The sequence below is a fragment of the Macrosteles quadrilineatus genome, unplaced genomic scaffold (genome assembly GCF_028750875.1).
Source record: "Macrosteles quadrilineatus isolate MER2022 unplaced genomic scaffold, UCM_ALF_1.0 Scaffold_2__2_contigs__length_208266976, whole genome shotgun sequence".
Classification (NCBI taxonomy): Eukaryota; Metazoa; Arthropoda; class Insecta; order Hemiptera; family Cicadellidae; genus Macrosteles; species Macrosteles quadrilineatus.
Genome location: NW_026542595.1, coordinates 140233896 through 140257444, shown reverse-complemented (window position 1 = coordinate 140257444; position 23549 = coordinate 140233896). Strand labels below are relative to the sequence as shown.

The 23549-nt window shown below is 34.7% G+C and overlaps 1 protein-coding gene across 2 annotated transcripts; it reads left to right on the top strand.

The window, feature by feature from the left end:
* The first annotated feature begins 6053 nt into the window (after window positions 1-6053).
* Window positions 6054-22957, top strand: LOC128987963 (protein-L-isoaspartate(D-aspartate) O-methyltransferase-like). 2 transcript variants are annotated; one of them, XM_054409114.1, is made up of 7 exons: window positions 6054-6185; window positions 8724-8863; window positions 9613-9749; window positions 13440-13665; window positions 16740-16825; window positions 19159-19327; window positions 22683-22957. In XM_054409114.1, the coding sequence occupies exons 2-7, from the start codon at window positions 8728-8730 to the stop codon at window positions 22703-22705; spliced, it is 777 nt and encodes a 258-aa protein (XP_054265089.1). In that variant the 5' UTR covers window positions 6054-6185; window positions 8724-8727; the 3' UTR covers window positions 22706-22957. The 2 variants fall into 2 exon arrangements, with proteins under 2 accessions (XP_054265089.1, XP_054265090.1); XM_054409115.1 differs by having other exon boundaries at window positions 19159-19331.
* Window positions 22958-23549: the final 592 nt, after the last annotated feature.

Genomic DNA, 23549 nt, shown 5'->3' with positions numbered 1-23549 from the left:
CTTACTAGTGTCCAATTACAATTTAAATTGTAATTGGGATATCGGATACGGTATAAGAATTAGAGAAAACTTTAAATGGGGGACATTCCTTTATTTCTTGTGGCAGTTAAAAATATGATTTTAGTTTTTTTTTTAGAACACCCTATATTTTATCATGTTTTCGGATAGAATATGCAATTTAAAAACTTTTATATAATTGACATTTTTTCGATAAACCGACTCGTTTAGGAGTTATAGCCTATGGAAAAATGACTTCCGGTGTACATTTTACATCATGTAGCTCCTAAACAAGTAAGTTTATAGCAAAAATGGGAAGAGTAAAAAAGTCTTACAATTGCATCCACATTCCAAAAAGACCATAAAATTCATTAAAAATATGAATTATATTATTTAAAAAAATGGCGGCAAACTTGAAAAGTGGAAAACTTTTTATTTTATAGTCTTAAAAAGGAATGTAGATGCAATTCTAAGACTGATTTACTTTTTGCAATTTTGCTCTAAACTTACTCGTTTAGGAGCTACATGATGTAAAATGTAAACCGGAAGTCATTTTTCCATAGGCTGTAATCCTAAACGAGTGGGTTTATCAAAAAAATGTCAAAGCTAACAAAGTTTTTAAATTGCATATTCTATCCGAAAACATGATAAAAAACTAAAATCATATTTTAACTGCCACAAAAATTAAAGGTATGTGCCCCATTTAAAGTTTTCTCTAATTCTTACCGTTTCCGATTTCCCAATGGTGGACTCCTTGAGTTGATCACCCTGTATATATGAATTTGAACGGATGGTGTTTTTGGCCTCTAGGGACCTCAAAACGAAAAATTAAATCGGTCCCGCGGGTCCAGGTGTTACCATAAGTACTATGGTTATAGCTTATTCCCTACATGGGATATTCGCCAAAAACGTAATAGTTATATAGAACAATATTACATTCAACCAGCTGTTAGTTAAAACAAATTATATGGGACTAAAACAAATCAATGATTATAAAGATTCCTTTAAAAATAATTTGAACATCCTACAATTTTACTATGCATATTTAATTAATCTGCCATCCTCATACCTAAGAATTGAATGTATCAATGGTCAGCATTACACATAGTATAAATATGTCAACTCTAAATATGTCTTTAAATTTGTTTCCAAATGCTGAATGTTTACAGCTGTTATGTTAAGCAAATTATATTGTACTAAAAGCTAGCTTAGAAGGTAAGCGTCGGCTGCTAGACTTTTTAAAAATTAAAACTTAATTTCTAAAAAACTGGGACCCTTAATTATAATTATGGCTTTGACATTCCCTAGTTCTCAAAATTATCTTTCTTTCAACATAAAAATAATGAAAATCCGTCGACAGGTTGATTCAGAATGTGAAAAACCTCATTTACGTTTTAATAATATATATGATAGTTTGGACAGGTTTCAACCCTTCCGAGGCGTAATACATTTACACAGTTTATGTGTAGACTACATTATAACTCATAAAATAGTTCTACAATTAAATGGATCTCCTTTTACAAACGTATATAATAACCAGAAATTTTCAGATCGTCCTTGCGTGTATTTTATGCCACAAATTTTGACGAAAGGCTTTTCATTACATAAACTATACCTATTTACAGTGTTGACCAAACAGTTGGCAAGAAACATTAATAGATAAGCTATGTACCAAATATGATAATTTTAGCTTTATTCTAATTATGGCAAAACACGAAGTAACTAAAAGCGAGTTTTGTTGGTGTAGTAAGCGTTGCAGCAGGTCTACTTTACACTGAATCGACGTTCACTTTTATTGCTTTTGATCTTCCGGCACTGTTGACTCAGCGAAACTGAACTTGTATTTTACCGTATTTCGTTTTATGAAAACTGCTGTTGCATTAGGTCAAATTCCCAATAAGTAAATTGCTTTAACATAGACCACGTTTTTAGCTCGGACTGTACTATTTGACTTACTGTGATTTTTGATCTACAGACACTGCAAACATTGTAGTTTTTGACCTAGCGGCACAGGTATAAATTATTTGATCTTCCGGGACTGTTGACTTTCAGCAACATTCCCATCAAACCTATTTCATCTTTATTCCCAGGTTATTTTGTAAGAGTAGCCGTTGAGGTTATTTCACTTCATACCAAATATTGATTATATACAATAAATAAAAATTATAGGCCCTATTATATACAATTATATACAAAAATTGATATACAATAAATCTCAAAATTTAAAATCTATAATATTAAAACGAAACAGTGTTTTTTTATTTCACGATTCTGAATCAACCACTCGACGGGTTTTGATGATTTTTGTGTTGAAAGAAAGATAATTTTGAGAACTAGGGAATGTCGAAGCCATAATTTTAGTTTAGGGTCCCAGTTTTTTAGAAATTAAGTTTTAATTTTTAAAAAGTCTAGCAGCCGACGCTAAGATTATAAACTAGCATTTGGCATAAAATAATTTGCTTAACATAACAGCTGTAAACATTCAGCTTTTGTGTCACAAATTCAGCATTTGGATAAAAATGTAAAGACATACTTAGGGTTGACTTATTTATACTATGTGTAATGCTAATCATTGATACGTTCAATTCTTCTGTAAGAGGATGAAAGATTAATTAAATATACATAGTAAAATACTAGGATGTTCAAATTATTTTTTAAAGCAATCTTTGAAATCTTTGATTTGTTTTAGAGCAATATAATTTGTTTTAACTAACAGCTGGTTAAATATAAACTATGGAACTATGAGGTTATTTTATTTACTCTTAATTTGTCATTGATTATAGGAAATAAGTAAAATTAGTAGAGATAATTAAACCATAGTTTTAACCAAAATTAATTAAACCACAGTACAAATCGAGGCTCTCTACACGAGTCTTAATTAAAAAGGATAAATGCAAATTATTTTACTGCTCCAATTTTCAAGGAAAGATTATAAAAATGACAATGTTTACATGTTTTAATTCTTCATGGTAGCTTTTTGTTTACAATTAATGTTTGTCTGCTTTAACTTTGTTTGGATTAGGCCCGGAAATATTGATGTCATAAAAAGAAGATCAAGAATAATCAGGAATCACGATTTTAAATTACCACCACAACCTCAGCCGGGTTTTATACAAAGATAAACGGATGACATAGACTGAACACAATGTCAACATTGACCTAGGATACTGCAATTAGACAAACCATCCTTTTATGAAATCGTGTTCAGTTGTGGTTACGTTTGGGGGCGCGTATATCGGCGCCCCCAAACGTGAAAATATCACTTTTATTTCAACTATGAATATATTGTAGTTTACCTAAATGAACTAATATGGAAAATTACGATGTACTTTATTCAATGAGGGTGGGTAATTATCAAGGATAGAACTGATAAACGGTATGGATAATAAACATTGACAATTACGTCATTAGCTTTACTAGCGTGTTTACTGTACTTTTTATATTCCTGCTACATGTGACCAGTCCTTTTTTTCAAATGAATGTTATTTGAACCTAACAGCTGTTTCAAAACAAACTGTTATTGTTTTTACTTTTATTTGTTTACGCTTATTTATTTAACAATTAATGCAGTGATCTATCTATATATATATAAAAGGCAAAGCCCTCACTGACTGACTGACTGACTGACTGACTGACTGACTCACTCACTCACTCATCACTAATTCTCCCACTTCCCATTTACCTAGGAGGCTGAAATTTGGTACACTGATTCTTTAGGCATTAAATAGGAAAACTAAGTAGTTTTTATTCTGATCGGACTCTCGGGCTCCGCCCCATTGGCTCTGGAGTTTCCCATGTTAACCTTATGATTTTTCATATTTAAAAGGTATTAATGAATCTTAACAGCTGTTTCAATTAAACAAGTTGGTTCTGTTCTATGGTGTTCAATAGCATTAAAGTTACAAGGATTACCAACAGGGTGCAGCACTATATATTTTTTTAAATTTATGACAACAGCTAATTTGCAACCAAAAGGTGAGTGAGCGTAGCGAACGAACTTCAATCTGAAGGCGAGTTAGCGTAGCGAACGAGCTAACTTGAAGGCAAGTGAGCGCAGCGAACGAGCTCCAACCTAAAGGTGAGTGAGCGTAGCGAACGAACTTTAACCAGGACGTGATTGAGTCATGCGAATACTTATGAAGTTAAACACGGGGCAAAGCCCGCGGGTACAGCTAGTATTAATATAAAGGATAGGTGTGACGATTAGTTTTGATGTTAGGACACCAAAGTTAAATTATGTGTACTGTGAATTTTATTGGATACTATCGTTTTATTTTAGGTCGTTTCTATTCAGACCTACTGGAAATTGGGTATAGTAGCTGTATTGTGGTGATAATAATTATGGAAGAGGCAGGTATGCTATGGAAGGTGGTATCGTTGACTAGGTCTATACACTTCTCAATTGACTATTACTCTCTCTACTGTAGGCTACTTATAATCAGTGTGCGTCTGTGCGAATCGGCTGCAAATCTCACTTAAACGCTTTTCATATCGTAAAAATTAAAGAATTGCTGTTTTTTATTTTTTTGTAAAATTATCGGATTTAAAATGCATATCGTATAGGCCTATGATGGAATAAAAAGATATATGGTCACACAACATTTGTTTACAAGATGATTTTTCACATTAAAACTGCAAGAAACTTTGTCTTTATACGTGTAAACTAGCTGATCCGAATTGTACACGGTTTTAACTGACTACTGAATTCCCGTACGTAGGACGGGCTAACACCTCGTGTTAGTTAATTTACAAAGAAGGTGTAGAATAAATCTAGAACATGTGTTTTGAAATATAAACAAAGCAGAAGTTTTCCATCTTGAATCGTTCATTATTTAGTCAACGTGGTTATTTCATGTTAAACGTTAAAAATACACAAATTTGAAAAGTTTCACAGTAAAATAATTTACTTCAACATTCTATAACCCTAAAAAGTCTTAATTAATATAGGTATAAGTTTAAATTTTGATTTTAAAATAGCCACCTAAGTAATCATATTCTCTAATTGTTATGGAATATGCTCAGGTTCATTGTTAATAAGTATGTGCAATATTTGATATAATACTAAAATTTGAAGGCTTTACTTTCAATGTCCTTTATTTTATTGTTATATTTACAAGTTATTGCTAAAAGTAATATTTGTAATTGTAATTTATAACATTATAGATTCCGTGCTTGCAATACAGGTAGTAATAACGTTTAGTTTTTGAAATCCGAATAGAATTAATAATAAATAAAAAACAGTATTTTCTACCACTTGTAGCTACGGGCCACCAGTTCTGGTTACGATAGTAATAATTCCCTGTGTTGGGAGGGAAACGCCACCGAGCGTCCTTACTCGATATAATGGGGGCGAAAAGCGACGAATTACCCACCCAGCCGTGGCGCGGGGATTTCTGAAGCGTCCGTCCGGGTGAAACACCATTTTGAGGGTGTCCGCGTCAAACACGTCCGGGCTAAACACAGAGCCGTAATAACGGGAAACAAATTGTAAACAAAACACGACCTCTACATAAACCGTACATGAACTAACAATAAAATTGTCTTCAGCTGTTCCATAAGGATGAGAAATCTACTAAGGGAGTATGTTTTATCTATGGTTTTATCTTTTTACCTTGATTTCATATCACAAAACCTTGTTATGAAAATATCTGACAGCGTTACGTTAGGGGAGAGGGAGAGTTAAAAAATTACGAAAAGCACGTTACGTAATATGTGAACGGCCAATTAAAAATATCAACCTTAAAAATAGTCCCAGGTGGCAATATCAGGGTTTGATAGACTGTATGTTTTGTGCTTTTTATAACAATGGAAAAATGCAACCGAAAGAAATTTGCACTAAGTGTCGAACAAATTAAATGTTATTGTTATTAGACAAAATAACAGGAGTGAAATATTTACCGATGCAAAAAGTAAGCAACAGACTGAGAAGCTACAGGACTGCATTAAACAAGCCTGAGCCTATTCATAGCAAAACACCAAAACATTTTGCACAGCGGCTGTTTTTTTTTTTTTTTTTTTTTTTTTTTGGCTGTTCGGTTTTTGTCGCTGTTGTGAAACCTAAGCCACTATCATTAGGTTATGTATGTCATATCATATTATAACATTACGATTACCTACTTTATTCTGTGGCGTAAAATTAAGTTAATCACCGTGATACTTAACATTTAAACATCTTACATTTTTTTAAGGTTTGTATAATACCTTTATTTTTAAGCTGTTTAAAACCATTAGCCTATAATTAGATTCTAGGCCTACCAAAAGCCAAGTCTTCAGATTCTGTTGTAGGCCTAGCCTAGGCTAGATTTGATCAAATTACTGTACAGGTTTTGGTGATTATCATCACTGTCATTTTAGTTTGATCTATGTTGTAATCCCCCCATATAAAAAGTCAGATAGGATGTTAGGTTAGACCTACCATTTAAACATTGATAGGCCTAACCATGGTGGAAGTAAATAAGGTGTGCTACTCAGCCGGACGGGTTTGAAACCGTTCTGCGCATCGCGACGTGACGTCACCTTGGGGGCAAACCGCTTCGCGCGCGTATATAGCTCAGCGTGACACTGCTCTATTAACATCAACATTTTGAACTGTTAGAATTGAGGAAAAATTATGAAACTTGACATGGACATCAATTATAAGTGGACGATGCGTGTTGTGAAAAAATAGTTTGTAATTGTTAAAAACTTAAGCGTGAAATCACTCTTTATACTTGGCCTTTCTTAAAACTAAACATGCAAAAGTAAGTCGGCTACCAAATCACGTACTATTTGGTTAGAAGGATTTGACCAGCGGGAAAGTTTTAGATAAAGATCCAAATTTAACTTTCCTTCAAACTATATACCGTTAGAGAGGCGTTATTTCCTGAGATATGCTAAGTTATATGAGCGCGTGATCGGAGCTCGTGCTGCGAGTCGAGTCAGTTGCCAAGTATTAATCACACATTGCCATCCAACAAATAATGTAGTTTCATGAATATAGTATCATTGATATTTTTATTCCTGTATTTATATTTTTATGTGAAAAATTGTTGTTCTGTTGACTTCAGTGTGTTTTCCCCCGTTTGAATATGGGTTATTTCGTAATAGTTCGCAGAGAATATATAATATTGTCTCCATGGTGAATAGGGTTAACGTTGCCAAATTGCACTTAAAGTATTGCAAATCGTTGTTGATTAGTTAAAACCAAAGTTTGCAAATAGTGGTTTAAATATTAAATTATCTTTAACGCAAAGGAATGTATTTAACGTATCATGTAAAATAAAATATACACTGTTAAAAAATAAGTTGGTGATTAAACATTGTATTTATAATCAGGTTAAAATATAAAATTGTTTCACTCTTGCAATACCATGATAATAAAATGTGATATTCCAGTTCGAGAGCTAGGATCCTATTTCACTGGGGTTGTTATCTATGTCGCAACTTTGGCTCGGGTGCGGGGTTGTGTGCGGGGGATGATCACGTGTTGTTTTGTTTTCGTTTCTGTGTTCACCGCGAGTTGCAGTAGATGTCAGTTTTCCATAGGGCACACATCTTTCTACAAAAATGCCCCATAGTGCAGTGTACGGTTGTTGTAATAGTTCGAAAAATAAGAAAACGCAACCAAACGTGCGATATTTTAGTTTTCCTCAACAAATCAACAGGAGGCTAAGACAATGTAATTTTGCTAGTGGCGAAAAAAGAAAATTTCTAAAGAAACTTAAAAAAGTTTAGAAAATCCAGAGGTGATGAAATGTTTAATTTTTTAGATGTTTACTTTCAGGTCGTAAATATTTTTATAAGATTGCAAAATGTAAAAAACTATGTTTTTGGTTAAGGAAATGTTATTCATTTCCGATCCTACAAATTGTATGGCCACTGTTATCAAAGAGAGTTAATTTGTATAAAAACGAAGATGTTGCAACGCATTTTAATGTAAAACTTGTTAATGTTACATATTTAATTTAAAATGTAGAATACAAAGTATATCCTTATAACATGTAGCTACAGTGTTTTGGATAATAAATGCGTGGCCTTATTATCCAATAAACGGTGACATCTGCTGAGCGTGCGCTCCGTTGCCGATTGATATAATTTTTCGTAGCTAAAAAAGTAATTCTTTTATCGAAATCCAACCGATACTACAGTTAAATTAGAACCTTTCCCTAAACTTTCCCGCAGGTCTCATAAACCTGACCAAATAATACGTGATTTGGTAGCCGACTAACTTTTTTGTGTTAGTATGAAAAAGTTTGAAGTTTGATCGGTGGTTGAATGGTTTTTAATTCAAATAAATTAATAAAATTTAAATCATAAGCATCCTATGTTAATAGTCCAAGACTATGCAAAGTTTCAGGAATTTTTATCAGTTCTTACTATTAAAAATTACAATTTTATTAGAGCGACGTCACTGCTCGATTATGGTCGCGAGGCATGTTTGCCCCCAAGGTGACGTCACGATACCCCTCCCCCGCACCGCCTGCAGCCGGCTACGATGCGCAGTAGCACACCTTATTTACTTCCACCATGGGCCTAACTACCGAATTTATTTCCCACAGTTTTACGAGATTCCTAAGCTTAAATATTAAATTTGACACTTGTTCTGTTTTCTTTTTTGTTATGTAAGGGAATAGCCAAAAGTCGAAATAATTTTAGCGATCCAAACATTAACCCCCAAATTGCTTAGGGTAGTCCAGTAAGTTTGGCCTGTTTAAAATGTAAGTTACCCAAATTTGAATTGGTTTCAGGTGTATGGTAATCTTCAGAAAAGTGGTGCTTGGAACAGGAATTTTGACTAGTGTCTCGGCCCTTTTCTACTTATCTTATTCAACAATGGCATGGCGTTCCCATGGGCGCTCAAATTTAGATCTAGTTAAAAACCTTAGAGGTGAGCTCATACAGTCTAATGCAACTGATGATTTAATACCACATTTATCAAGCTTGTGGCAACTTGAATGAGTTGACAAAAGAGTTCAATCAATCAATCAATCAATAAATCTTTACACAATACATACAAAACAAGCGTAGGCCTACATGAATGTGTCATCAACCTAAAAACTACTTCACATAATTTAACCTACTAGTTATGTATCTAAGTGGCCCAGCAGTTTAACTTGCCTAACTAAACTTAGCTTGGTTAATTCAGGCTATATCCATTTACCTAACTTAAGTCTTATTTTTAAATTCCATAATAAGGCATAGGCCTACATATTCATTCCTAACAAACACAATTAACTTAGCACACATCAACCATCCACAATATCGTGTAGGCCTGAATTACTACTTAGCAATAACTTAAAGTAAAATGAATCCACATCAAATTAATACTTAAATTAATTTAATCAATTTTTTTCTAAAACCTATTTATCAGTTGATTAAAGAGTGAGAGATTAATTAATTATTGATAAAATATTGGACGGTCAATTAATCTGGCAATTTAACAAATTTAATTTTAGCTCTGTGGGACATGGTTTTGATTTATTTTATTCTCGTGATGTGTGCCCAGTAACCAGTAGTTCTATTTATTAATTTGGCTGGTTTGTTTTTATCTTGTTCCTTTCTCTTCTTTTTCTTAGCTTAAGTATTTGAAGACTAGCCTGTTTATCTTTTTTAAAACATATGCCACTTTGTTTGTAGCCAACAAGGTTATACACAGCGATGATGTGGAAAACGTCTTGGCCCAGGTTGACAGAGGCAAGTACGTAACTCACAATCCGTACATGGACGCGCCACAGAGTATTGGCTACGGTGTCACCATCAGCGCTCCTCACATGGTAAAGCTGATTTTGAGCTAAATTAACTTTTAGCAACTAACTTAGACCTAGGCTAAATGACTTTTTAAAAGTTAAATTGGATTGAAAATATTGTTATTGTTCTTTTAAATACAATTCAATATATAATTTTGCACTGAAGTTGTACATAATGTTATTGTATCTGAACTCTAATGGGCCCAGTGGTGGATCCAGCCAGCCCCCCCCTCGGACATAAAAAATGTTATACTATAGGGTAGGCCTAACATGTAATAAGTCTGGCCTACACTCTTAGCAATTAATAAGGCCTACTTAACTGCTAGAAATTGACAAATTTATGTATTTTCCCTCGTAACTTAGGCCTAGGTACTTAACCCTGTAAGTGTATTCCACTTTAGTAGCTTTTATTTTGAGGAAGCAGTCACATTCGACTTAAAAAAGGACAATTTGCCTACTTCAGAATGCGTTGCACTAGATCCTCTCCAGTCCATATGAACTAACTAGATTGAATTCAGTGTGACCGTAAAGTGAAATTCTAAGCTTTATTCCATAACCTGTCTTAAGATTACCACAGTTTAGTTGTCCCCATATTGAATGGTTCTGGCATTGACTTTAAATCATACGTAGGCTATGTGGGATTTTCATCCTATTTTAAATTGTGAAGCTCATTTTGGCTGTTTTCAAGGATAAATTAATTTATATAACCCAATATTATTAATAGTCAATGAACTTGGGTTAGTGAGGTTTGAGAGTGTTGACTAAATGTTTTTTTCTCAATTTCTTTTTATGGGAAATTACTTTATTTGGTCAAAATACTAATGGCTAAGTAATGGTTTTGTAATGGATCGTTTTATTTGGTTAAGAGTTCAAATAGGTTAAAAATAAAAGGGAACAAATAACAATCAATAAATTGCCGTCTACATAAACCGGTAGGATCTATATCTAACCTTAAAATTGTCTTCAACACCATCTCCCGCGATTACGTAGACAACGCTATCCTCTCGGCGATTTTGGCTATTCCTGTGGCGGATTTGAGAGCATCTCCCATGTACACCTCTCTCGTTATCCTTTCCTGCAATCCGGACAATACCCTGAACACCTACCTGGGTAAAAACTTGAAAACAGGACAATTGCTGTCCCATATATCTGAGAAAATTAATACTCACCAATATAAATTAAGTCTATTTTTTCCTAATGTGTAGCCTTGTTGTAGTTCATAAATCTGATCTTATTAGCTATAAAATTAATTAATAACATTTATTATTGCTAGAAGAGAAATTCGACCTCTGGTTTTTGAGTAATCTGGGTCACACAAACAATCCTAAGTTTTGACAAGGATATCTACAATGAATTATGCAAATTATGATTCCAATAGCTTTTTAGATAGCCTACCCAATAATACCAAAATGTGAGAAATGTGATTGCTATAAATATACAAGATGTTAAACAACTGAAAATAAAACTCTAAAAAAATTGCCGTAATGATATCAGGATCCTTCTATATTCTTTATCTAACTCACAATACAAATTATAGGCTGCAATATTTTTTTCTTTAAACAATATACTGGGAAGTATAATTTTTAACTTAAAAATGACCATTAAAGTTAGCGATTTTATTTATATGCATACAAACACCATGTGACCCACCATTTCAAGAGTGACCCAAATTACAAGTAGGCCTAATGTAGGTGACGTGACTGACATTACACGTAATGCAGGTAAGGCGACTGACATTACACAGTGACTCAAACGCATAAATGGGGAACTTCTGTGTATTAAACAAAACTTTTGTTATCCTTTATTATAAAAGTGTCACCTTTTCATTATTATCGTCTGCTAATAACACTAGGCGAGGTTCGTAATTTTCTCGCAAATCTAGGAGCCAAATTCTCACCGCCCACATTGTTGTATAATCCCGCCCATCATCAAAATAGGTAAAGTAAAGAAAGTAAACAGAAATAATTTTCAAATATATTGTGGGTTACGGAAAAATTAATTCTCGACATTGAAAACTCATATGAGAAGTCATTTGGGTCACATAATTCACCAAAAGTAATGTAGGTCATACATCAGATTCTCAGATTTTGTGACCCAAATTACAGTGACCGACATTAGCATTTTCACTCTTGTCATTTACTAAAATGGAACATAGAGGCCATGGTTCCCTTTGCTGGCCATAAGTTTGGTTAAGTATGCGTCTGTCGTATATTTTTGTAGTTTTCAATAAGCTGTTTACCTTATTGCAACAGTTATTATTAATACCGATCATTACACAAAAACTTAACACTTACAAAACTGATTTTAAATCAAGACTTTCCGTATAAACTGGAAAGCCTGGCATCACATTACGTCTAACCTACTTCACCCACAGTCAACAACGAACTGAGAGAGGCCGAAATATTGATCTGCCCGGAGTCGATAGGGTTGAAAGACCTGACGAGAACTCAACTGGTTTCGACCCTCGAACCCAGCATTACATTCACGGCTAGGGACACGACTTTTAACGATCGTTATTGCCTGTATAATTTCATTAAAAAGCCTGTTTGGTAATTTTTGTCAATATTTTAACATTATAAATTAATTGAAACCAAATATTTAAACTTTTTTGCCTTAATATTACTGAAAATATAAGTTAAAATGTAGGGGACAGGGTTTTTGCAATAAATATAAATATACCCATTTTGGAACTTTTCAAACACTTTTTTCTTTACTACATACGGTAGTATTAAAATTGGGAAACATAAACATTTCTATTCAAAGGAAGGTATAGTAAATTATTTAAAAACTATTTGGAGCAGGAATAGATGGCGGAAGAGGTATAAATAGTTAGGGACAGCAATTGTCCTGTTTTCAAGTTTTTACCCTACTACGGTTGCAATTTGCAAAGATGTTAATACTGTTCTATGAAATGGCGACCATACAAAGTAGGTATTTTAAGCCAAGTATGAATGGAGATGAGTGGCGCAATCTTGTAGTATTGTTAGTGACTAATGCCGACATTCCTTAGACACAGCTGTTAATTAATAGCCCATACAGCTAATGTCATCATTGTACATTGTGTTATGTGATCGCAGCAAAATCTTCATGTCCTCCAAGATCACGGGGACGTAATTCGTCATCCATGATCACGTTCAAAGTATTGCATAACAAGTACAACTAACAACCATTAAACCGAAACGTTTTTTACCAATTCAGGTTTTTTTCAAATACCAGTAAACGGAACCAACTTCAAAAACGGATTTTATTTTGAACCCTCATAAAGTTCACACATTTTTGTTTATATAGACCTACCTATTACCTATGGCGAAATTTCTTCCACACAATATGTAAACATTTAAGTGCGCCCCTCCCCCTCAACAATAGTAAATGATAAACCATAACAGTTTGCTATAACTTTTAATAGGGAAGGGAAAGTCATTCCATCAGTTTGGCTTGGTAAAAAAGTTTAAATATGTTTGACTGAAATCAGTATTTAAATTAGCCAATCTGGCAGTGGCTCACATCAGATTCTGACTAAAAAACTGGTGACAACTTTAACATGGGAATGGAATGTCTAAATCTATGCTATTGGTACCGTATTGGTTTAATACCCACAGTAGGCTATGCTTCTGGACAGTTATTGTTTATTTTTTGTTACTGTTACCTAAATAGTTATTGTTTACCTAAATATAATTTTCTCTCAGTCTAAGATAACATATTCACTCATGTTTTCAGCATGCATATGCTCTGGAGCTGCTGAGGGACAGACTGACGGAGGGAGAGAGAGCGCTAGACGTGGGCTCTGGCTCAGGTTTTCTGACCGTCTGCATGTCACTAATGGTAGGAGAGACCGGAAAAGCTGTAGGGATAGACCACATACCTGAACTGGTCAACTACAGCAAGGACAACGTGATGAAGGACAAACCTGAACTGCTCACCTCTGGACGAGTCAAACTTGTAGGTACGTCTCATGTAAACAGCCATATCATGATGTCGGGATAGACCACATACCTGAACTGGTCAACTACAGCAATGACAACGTGATGAAGGACAAACCTGAACTAATCACCTGTAGACGAGTCAAACTTGTAGGTACGTCTCATGTAAACAGCCATATCATGATGTCGGGATAGACCACATACCTGAACTGGTCAACTACAGCAATGACAACGTGATGAAGGACAAACCTGAACTAATCACCTCTGGACGAGTCAAACTTGTAGGTACGTCTCATGTAAACAGCCATATCATGATGTCGGGATAGACCACATACCTGAACTGGTCAACTACAGCAAGGACAACGTGATAAAGGACAAACCTGAACGGGTCCGCGGAACTGGCTAACTCTGGAACTCGCTAACCCCATGTTAAACGCCCTATCTTCAAATTTGGTCGATGATAGGAACTCGCTAACTTGTTCGGTTTCGGAATTGGCTATTTCCGGAACCCGCTAACCCACTCTAGAGCCGGGTTAGCGAATTCCGTCCTCGCACGGAAGTCGCTAACTCGGTCCCTCGGCGAAACTCGCTAACTCCCAATCAGAAGCCTCGCGAGCCGTCCGATGGGAGCCAAACACGAATATTTTTGGCCAGTGTTGCCGAAAGTATAGTACCTATATCGAATCGGTACCATAATGTCGTATCCTACGATTATTAGGAGTAAGAGCAACGTAGTCGATAAAATAAATATATTTAGAAGTATGTTTAACATTATTCCTATGATTGTTATTGTGGAAAATGCATTATAGTCTTACCATAGACTAACCAACACAAGTAAACTCTACATCCCATTGTAAACTTTGAAGCTCGTTTTTCGTGTCTAGTTCATGTCCGGTGACACTGATCGCTAGTGTCGACAAAAGTGTGTTTCTATTATTTTATAGTTAACTTCATGATTTGTTTTTTAATGTTTGGTTATATAACTAGGGGACGTGTTATTAGTTGTGATTAGAACGTTTTATTTGGTTAAACGAGGTTTTAAATTACTGAAAACAAGAAACAATTGTAAACAAAACACGACCTCTAAAGACAGTGCACCGGACAGAACTAACAATAAAACTGTCTTCAGCTGATCCATTAGGATGAGAAATCTACTAAGGGAGTATGTTTTATCTATGATAGTAGCTTATTGGTATGCAAAAAGATAAAAATGCACATTTAATTTGGATCTTATACATGTTATGAAATATCTATTTTCGTAGTCCGCCATTTGTTTCTTTTATTCGAATAAATACCATTTTGTAAATTTCTGCAAATAAAATTATTGAGTTCGTATTTTATATACTGGGCTTGTAACCTTGAATCATAAATCATAAAAAAATTTACACGTTAAACATAATTAAAGAATTACATTGTAGTGGAAATGTATTTTTAAATAGAGCTATTGAATTTAAATAAATATTTATCAATACATTATAAAGTGGTAGGCCTAATGTATTCATGGATTGCATTAAAAGTTAGTCTATGCATAAATACAACATGTCAATTTCTTTTATCGTAGGCTATTAGTGTAGACCCGGGGTCATCCTCTTAATTTTGTTGAATTAATATTAATTTTACGTCTTTCAGTAGGCCTACTTTTTAAAAGTCTGGAGTTTTTCTCTAGGCTGATTCTAAATGGATGCAGGCGTTCTTGTTTGTTACAATTCTATGAATTGGTGGTCATAGCTAAAATTACTTAATCTTATCCAAAAACAAAGCTATTGTCTATTGTGAAGCTCAGTACTGGGCAACGGTGAACCGAGCAATGGCTTGGTATAGTTTATATCGATTGTGAAAGCAATATAAAGGAAACCCAACACTCAAATCAGGAAAATCCGTCAATTCGTTTATTAAGAATCGTGAATTAAAATTACCGTGTCACGTTTTATTATATGAATATTATATCTTTTACTATTTTTTACTAGTGGTGCTTAGGTGTACAATCTAAAAACGGTTTTATAACATGTAACATAAATCTGTTTTCCGTGTTTAAGAACTTGCGTGTATTTTAGCTTAGTTTCGTAGAGGTTTAATTATTTAGTACCAATTAAACTGAAATTTCAATATTTTTCATATTCTATTATTTTCTTTTATACTGATGGCGTTTATATTTAAGATCGAAATCATAAACATTTAACTGGCCATTGTACAGTTTAATAAAAAAAACACTTTTTCATGATTTTTTAATTGTCTTTGAATTACTTTGGGCTAGTTATCTGTTAAAAGTGGAATTGATAACAAAAAACTATAATATTTACTGTATCTTTATTGACACTGACATTTTGAAATACGGCAGTGTACGATTATTTTGTCGTACAAGGTTGGCAACGCTCCGTGGAGTGGGCGCGGCCGGGTTAGCGACTTCCAGAGTTAGCGAATTCCGCCACGAGACAAAATCGAGTTAGCGGGTTCCGGAGTTAGCCAATTCCTGACTGAGACGGTTAGCCAGTTCCAGAGTTAGCCAGTTCCGACACACGTGATGAAGGACAAACCTGAACTGCTCACCTCTGGACGAGTCAAACTAGTGGGTACGTCTCATGTAAACAGACTTATTTTGATGCGATGATCCTTTAGTGTGAAGCCCAAGCTGAGTACCAAGAATAGAAGAGTAAGGACTTGCAATAAGTTGAAAAATGTCCTCCACAAAAAGTGGCATGGTTTTATAACTTCAGGTGTGGCTCAATCACAGGTACATGTGTACTACTACAACCATCTGCTGTTTAAAAAGCTAAAATATAATTTTTTATTCCAAATGTTTTCTCTGAAAATTTTTGTTGTAGGCCTTAATAATAGTTTTCTAAACTGACCTCACCTAATATAAATAAAACTACCCTTTTATCCCCGTCTGATGCATTATAATCACAGATGAAATATTACTCGATCCATAAATATCCCATATCAGGATTTACTCACTGAAGATAGCCTAGTCTTGAAAGGGGTAATCTACCACACACATAGAAAATGGCATTGAACTATCTAACAAAGGAAAATATTATATTATACCACAAAATAAACACATTTTTGTATTCATTCTACTTTGATGTTGATGTTACAGTTGGTGACGGCAGGTTAGGATACCCTGAAGAAGCTCCCTACAATGCTATCCATGTTGGTGCTGCGGCCCCCACTCTACCACAATCTGTGAGTATGGTTTATTCTTGCAGCTTCTGTAACCTGTGCTAAGTCTGTCATCTTATAGACTTTTTTCAAGGGAGGGATGATTCTAGAATTTGCACACAAAAGCTGTTTTGCTTTTTTTACACAAGCATGGAAACAGGAGCACACTGATTTTGCTTTTAGGCTTTTATTTTGGTTAAACATATTGTATGGGCCCTCATTATTCGCCAAATGTAATACTGTAATGTAGGCCTAACCATTGTACCTGCAAAACATTAGAACTTGTTTTACCTAGTTTTATATAATACCTGTTTGTAAAAATGAGTCATGGTTTAGGATAGTGACTTTGTCAGTTTTTAGCATTTAGTACCTGGATAGGAAACGAATCACTAAAACCACAGTATAAAATTGTTGCTACAACTTAAGTATATTTTTGGTGGTTTATCATTAAATTCAATGAATTAGTATTTAATTACTCATCTTTTTTATTTTTATCAGGACACTATAGGCCTAAACCCGCTATTTTTAAAATAATATATAATGATGGTTTTATTTTGTGTTGTTTTCCTTTGGGGATATAGCCTCTAGATCATTATTGAACATAGTTTTGTATATATATATATATATTATTTACCCACCCTCTTTACCTACTGTCATCTCTTCTACTTCTACTACATAAAGTTATAGTAATTTGTGTTTAGATAATTTTCTTACAACAGGATGACCTTCAATTTGGTATCGCTAAAGTAAAGTTTATTCACAGTATGACTTTAACTTGGTGGTCAGGGAGGGAAATATGTTGAAGGAGCAAAGGATTAAAGAATGAAACTTGTTTGGAAATTGAAGTAAAAGGATGAAGGACTAAAACTTCAATTGTAAGTTATTTTATATTACACAATAACATCAATAATGTTTACGTCATTCATAAAACGCATGACTGGACTTGTGGGAATTCATGTTTTCATTCTACCTAGCCAGATGTATCTACTCATATGTTGTCATAAGGATTCTTGGAAGCATTGTTCATCACTATTGGGGAAAATGTCTGCAATAATCCTTGAAATTTACCATCACGAATATTTAACTCCAAACATTGAAATGTAGCTAACTGGTTTTTGGTTTATAAATTAGTCAGAACTGAGTAGACAAGATGGGAAAATTCATGTTTACTGTCTGTTTCATATCTAGCCATAATTATTATGTACCCTACAGTTGGCATGTTATTAGACATTGTGTAATTTTTTCAATATTTTGACATTTAGTTTGATGAAGCCAATCCTACTTTTTCTAGTAAAATTCATAATAATGTGGGGTCAGTTTGAGTTTTACAGCTCGTGACACCTAAGCTTGCACTTGGCCTAGCGCGGGCAGTGTAGGCGGGAGGAGGGTGGAGGTAGGGAAAAGATCGGACTGCAAAAATTTCCGCTGCCTCACGGGGTTGACTCCCCTTGTATTATGTACTTCAGCGCCTTCAGATGGGTCACGAGGACAGTTGATGCAACCCGCATAACGGGACATAATGTTTTTGAAATAGGTACTAGTAGAGATCGGCCAAGTGCCAGCTTAGATGTCACGAGCTGTACTGACATAATGAATAATTCCTAAAAAATTAGGTGAATATGAAAGTGGATAGGCCTAGGCTGCTGATAAATAAATAGGTATCAACTAAATTACTAATAGACAAAAGTATGCCTCAATTGTACAAAGAGAATTGGACTGATTTAATTGTAAATACAATTTAAATCACAGAATTTTACAAGGCCCTGAAATTTAGTAGGATATAACAGTTAATTTAATTTTTGTATCAATGAAAAGAAAAATTAGAATCAATGGTGAAAAAACAATAGGCTACAGTTTATTCTATTTTAAAAAATATACCTTTAAAGTGCACTTAAATTCACTTTAATATTATTTACAATCAATTCCAGGTTTAAAAAATGCAAATAATTTCCCCTATAATAACTGAAAAGCCACAGATGTATGTTTTAGAACTTGTTGACATTCTTAATGTTGATGGTATGCTTCCACAGTCAAAGTAAATTGGATGTTGCATCTTGGTCTTGACGACCGCCTCGATAAATGTTCAAAAACAGTAGTTGACATTTTGGATTTATTACAGTACTTCATCTTTGTCGAGTTGAACTGTATTCTTCCCAAAAGATCGATTGATGCAATGCTTCTGAAACATCGGCTGCTATTTTTTCCAATTCAATGACTTGGTCTTCTGGAGACCCAGATTTGTCAGTTGTGTTACCGTTCTATAAAAAAATGTGGCACCTTCAAGATAACAATGAAAGTCAAAGTGAAAACAATAATGACCATGAAAAGACCTTTTATAAGGAATTTTCTGTTTGTAGCTAGTGGACCAGTTGAAGCCCGGTGGTCGGCTGATTGTGCCGGTCGGCCCAGCCAATGGCGATCAGAAGTTGGAGCAGATAGATAAGAACGAGGACGGGTCTGTAACCCGGACAACACTTATGGGAGTCGTCTACGTCCCACTGACAGACAAGGAGCGACAATGGCCTGGCAGGTGATATAGGCTCAAATAACATACCGTAAAATAGTCTATTGGTTTGGGGATTGTTGTGTCAGAAAGTTTACAGGAAATAGTCTATAGACTATCTAAAAGGTAGCTCTAGTCCTGGAAAGGTTTAAATTCCTGGGTAGGAAAGGCAATTTTGAGGCCAAAGGAAACAAAAGAAATGGGTGTCCTGACAGCTATAGCTGTTTGTAAAACTGTCAGAGCCTTTAACACCGAAGGGTGGTGGAATGAATTGAGGGTTGCCATAAGGCTAAACTATGGAAGTAGCCAGGGGTAGCTACACAGAAACCCGCATAAAAAATTACTATAACAACGTTTGTTTTCTGAAACCTCTCATGTAAAAAGTTAAAAGTAAGTAACAATTTACCAACTATTTTAAATATTTTTCAGAGTTAATTATCACACAACGAGCCACTCTTGCTGTTAGTATGACTTTTATTGAGTTTGGTTAAACTTACTGCCATGGCCACTTGTACCCAAGCTGGTACTTGGCCTCGCCAACACGTTGTCGCCAGTTCTCTCAGTCCTCCGAATCTTTCTCTACTAGTCTCATCTGTTTCCATATCCTTCCGGACTTAGTCCCACCAAGCCTTTGGTCTTCCTACTGGTCTCCTTCCCCTCGGATCTCCCCTTTGTACCTTCTTTAACAAGCTCTCTCATTTCTCCTCAAGATATGGCCAACCCACCTTAGCCTTCTGCTTTTTGTCTCTCCTACAATATTGGGGTCTCGGAATGATTCTCTTAACTCTTGGTTGTAGCGGATTCTCCATATTCCATTTTCACACACTGGACCATTATAGCTCTTAGAATCTTCCTGGATATGCTTCCACGGTCACTTAATGAAGAATCGTGGTCTTCTGGCGACGACTGTGTCAAAAACGTTGAAACACTAACACTCACCAACGTTTCGGCCTCGATACATAGTGCCATCTTCAGGCCGACTTGACTCCGCACAGATGAACAGGGCAGTAAACACATCAACCCCTCTACACATTCCTGGGACATCTAACCCCCACCCCTCCAGATATAACCTGAGACCTCTCCACTTGACTATTCATCTATGCGGGGTCAAGTTGCCCTGAAGATGGCACTCTGTATCGAGTCCGAAATGTCGGTGAGTGTTAATGTTTCATCGTTTTAGCGAATTTCCCATATAGGGAATAAGCTATTACCGTAGTACTCATGGTAAGACCTGGACGCGGGACCGATTTTTGTTTGTTTTGAGGTCCCTAGAGGCCAAAAACACTATCCGTTAAAATTCATATATATCAGGATCTATATATATATATGTGTCCGTTAGCACGATAACTCGAGCAAAAATGATCCGATTTTGATGAAATTTGGTACAAACGTGTAAACCTACATTTATTTGAACGAGTTCGCAATCCAGCATGATCGGACCATGGGAATGGGGGTTTACGGGGGGGGGTTTTATGGGGTAAAAATAGGTTTTTCCCATTTTTGACCCAAAAAAACATAAAATTTAGCAATTTCTTTCCAAACCATTTTGTATAGCTTAAAAAAACAAATAATTTAGTATATTGAAGCGTTATTATGCGCCTAATGGTTACGGAGAAAATTCCAAAGAATTGTAAATTTAAAATTCCCATGTTATTCTTATGGAGAATAAGTAAACTGTTGTAGTTTGCTTGTTTATGAACATATTTTGATCAAATTTGGAAAATGTTTTTATTTCTTACTAACTATTAACATTTTTACAAAAAAAAAAAAGTTTTACCCTCCCTGATGCAGCAAACCTAAGTACTTGTTAAACTAATTCTATTTAAATAGGGAATAAATGTTATATTTTTAAGTAGACATTTCAGTGTAAATCCAATCAGTCAAATGGAAATTCGCTTAGTCTGCAGGTTTGCTGCGGCGGGGGTATTTGATATAGTCGCCGCCACAAGACCACGATTCTACATAGTCTCTTAGAACTTTATTCTCAAAGGTTATAATCTTTTTTTTGTGTTTTTGTTCAGGATCTAATTTTCTCCATATAAAAGTTCTGGTTCAGTTATTGTTTTGTAGATTTTAATTTTTGTTTTCCTTGATAACAACTTTGATTTAATTAGTTTTCCACATGCATACCAATTTTTAATTGCTGCATTTATCCTATTCTGAATTTCTATGTCTTCAGATTTCTATCACCTAGATATCTGAAATAATAAGGTAACTCTTTGGAATTTGTGGTTGTTTATTTTGAGAAAATTAGCATTTTTTTGATCTTCTTCCCTTGCTACTCTCATGAATTTTTTTTTTCACGTCGTTTATCTTCAGTCCTACATATTCAGTTTCATTAATTAATATCTTTGCAAAACCCTTAGATCATCTTCCTTTTCTGCCATCAGTACTATGCCATCCGCAAAAGCCAATATATTAATATTTTCCCCCAGTTTTAGTCCTAAGGGTGAATTTTGTACTGCTTGTAGGGCTTCCTCTGGAGCAATATTGAACAGGAGAGGGAATAGTCCCCCTCCTGTCTTTCTGGTGTTCCCTGTCCCACCCCTGTATAACTTAGATGTGGTTTCTCCATCTATCTTTACTTTACAACCTTAGTTTGAAACACACATGGTTATTAACTTTATAAGCTTATCCAGTATCCCAATTTTTTCCATTTTCTCCCATATCTTTGGTTAAACATTGAAATGAAATTAAGCCGTTTTCTGGATTTCTTTTATTTAAAAATGATATTTCATAATTTTTTCCCAAAATTATCATTAAATAGGCCCTACACAAACAATTAAATTATATGCAACGTCCCATCAGTTTTCCTCGATAGCTTACAGTGAAACAATGTTGTTTTAGCTTAGTACTATCGTAATGGTATTTGAATCATATGGACAACAAACATATTATCATTTTAGACAATTTGGCATTGACATTTGCTATTTAAACACAAGTAGAGGTTTTTGGCCTATATGCATCAGACTTATGTCAACATTAGCTACAGATTTAAATGGTTGTGCCAAGCTTTTTGGCTACGTCTTGAGAATCATCATGTATTTTAACAATTAATTTTTGTTTGTTTAAAATTTATCATCAATAACTCGTTACAATCTTAGAGAAGAAAATAGAAGAAGATTGTATTCTAAGAATGGTGTCTGAAAATCCCCTGGGGGAAGAAGACCATTAGGACGACCTCGGCTAAGATGGCAGGGCCAGGTGTGAAGAGACATAGGGAAGCTAAGAGCTGAGACAGAATGGATGGAATACAGAGAGACGTGGAGACTTTTTGTTGGTGAGGCCAAAAACCTACTGTGGTTTGAGTGGCCACATAGGTATTGTAAGGTAACTTCTTACAATATTGTAATCCTAATAAAATAAATTTTGTTCTAGGTCAGACTTGTGAGGTATGCTGAGCCAAAATCAAATCACTTTAGTTCTAAGTTCTAAACACAAATCCCATTTCAAACAACACAAATTTATTTCAAGCTTTTTATTTTGATCGAGGGATTGGAATGAAACGACGACTGCCACGTGTTGTTATTGTCAATAAATAAACTGAATGTTTCATTGTTTACTAAGTTATTTGTTTTGTTGAATTTGCGTGTGACACAATAATAGCTTTTGCTTTGTTTGTACTTTCCAATAAAGGAAAATGTTATTTTTAACATGTATTCTATTATTAGCCTTTTTTGTAAACTGTCCATGCCTCTACAACTCTCTTTGGTTTGATTTGTGTTGTGATAGATTTCGATTGGACACACCAATCATCATCAGACCAATTGCTAATATTGGTTGACGTTGATTCGCCTATTGGGTCTGATGATGGTTGGAGTGTCCAATTGAAATTGATATATCGATACCACTTACCATCTCTTTTATATGTATTTACCCATTTACCGTGTTGTGAGTAAACAGTATAAGTGTAAATACTATAAGTTTTATTTTATGTATTTTTGTACTTTCAGGTATTTTTATCTATGGTCATGTCATTAAGTAACTGGGTCCAGATCTATCTTTCTTACGATTGAGCTGTTAATCTTCCGTTTTTAAGATGAGCTCTCTACCCACTTAGCTATCTGTAATTTGTGATTAATTAATTTCAAAAAGCTACTATAACTTGGCCTTTAAACTTTTGGTTAAATATTTGTATCAAGTTACTCTATATAGCCTACTAAATTGTGGTACTATTTGCTTTATTTTTTTCTGTGACACATATCCAAGTTTTTCGTTTCTTGCTTGTACAGTGGAACCTTAATA

Excerpts from the sequence above, each read along its gene's own strand:
- LOC128987963 (XM_054409114.1), top strand. The coding sequence starts at position 8,728 with ATGGTAATCTTCAGAAAAGTGGTGCTTGGAACAGGAATTTTGACTAGT. Across the intron at positions 8,864-9,612 it reads TCTAGTTAAAAACCTTAGAG|CCAACAAGGTTATACACAGC; the intron begins GTGAGCTCATAC and ends CTTTGTTTGTAG. Across the intron at positions 9,750-13,439 it reads CCATCAGCGCTCCTCACATG|CATGCATATGCTCTGGAGCT; the intron begins GTAAAGCTGATT and ends TCATGTTTTCAG.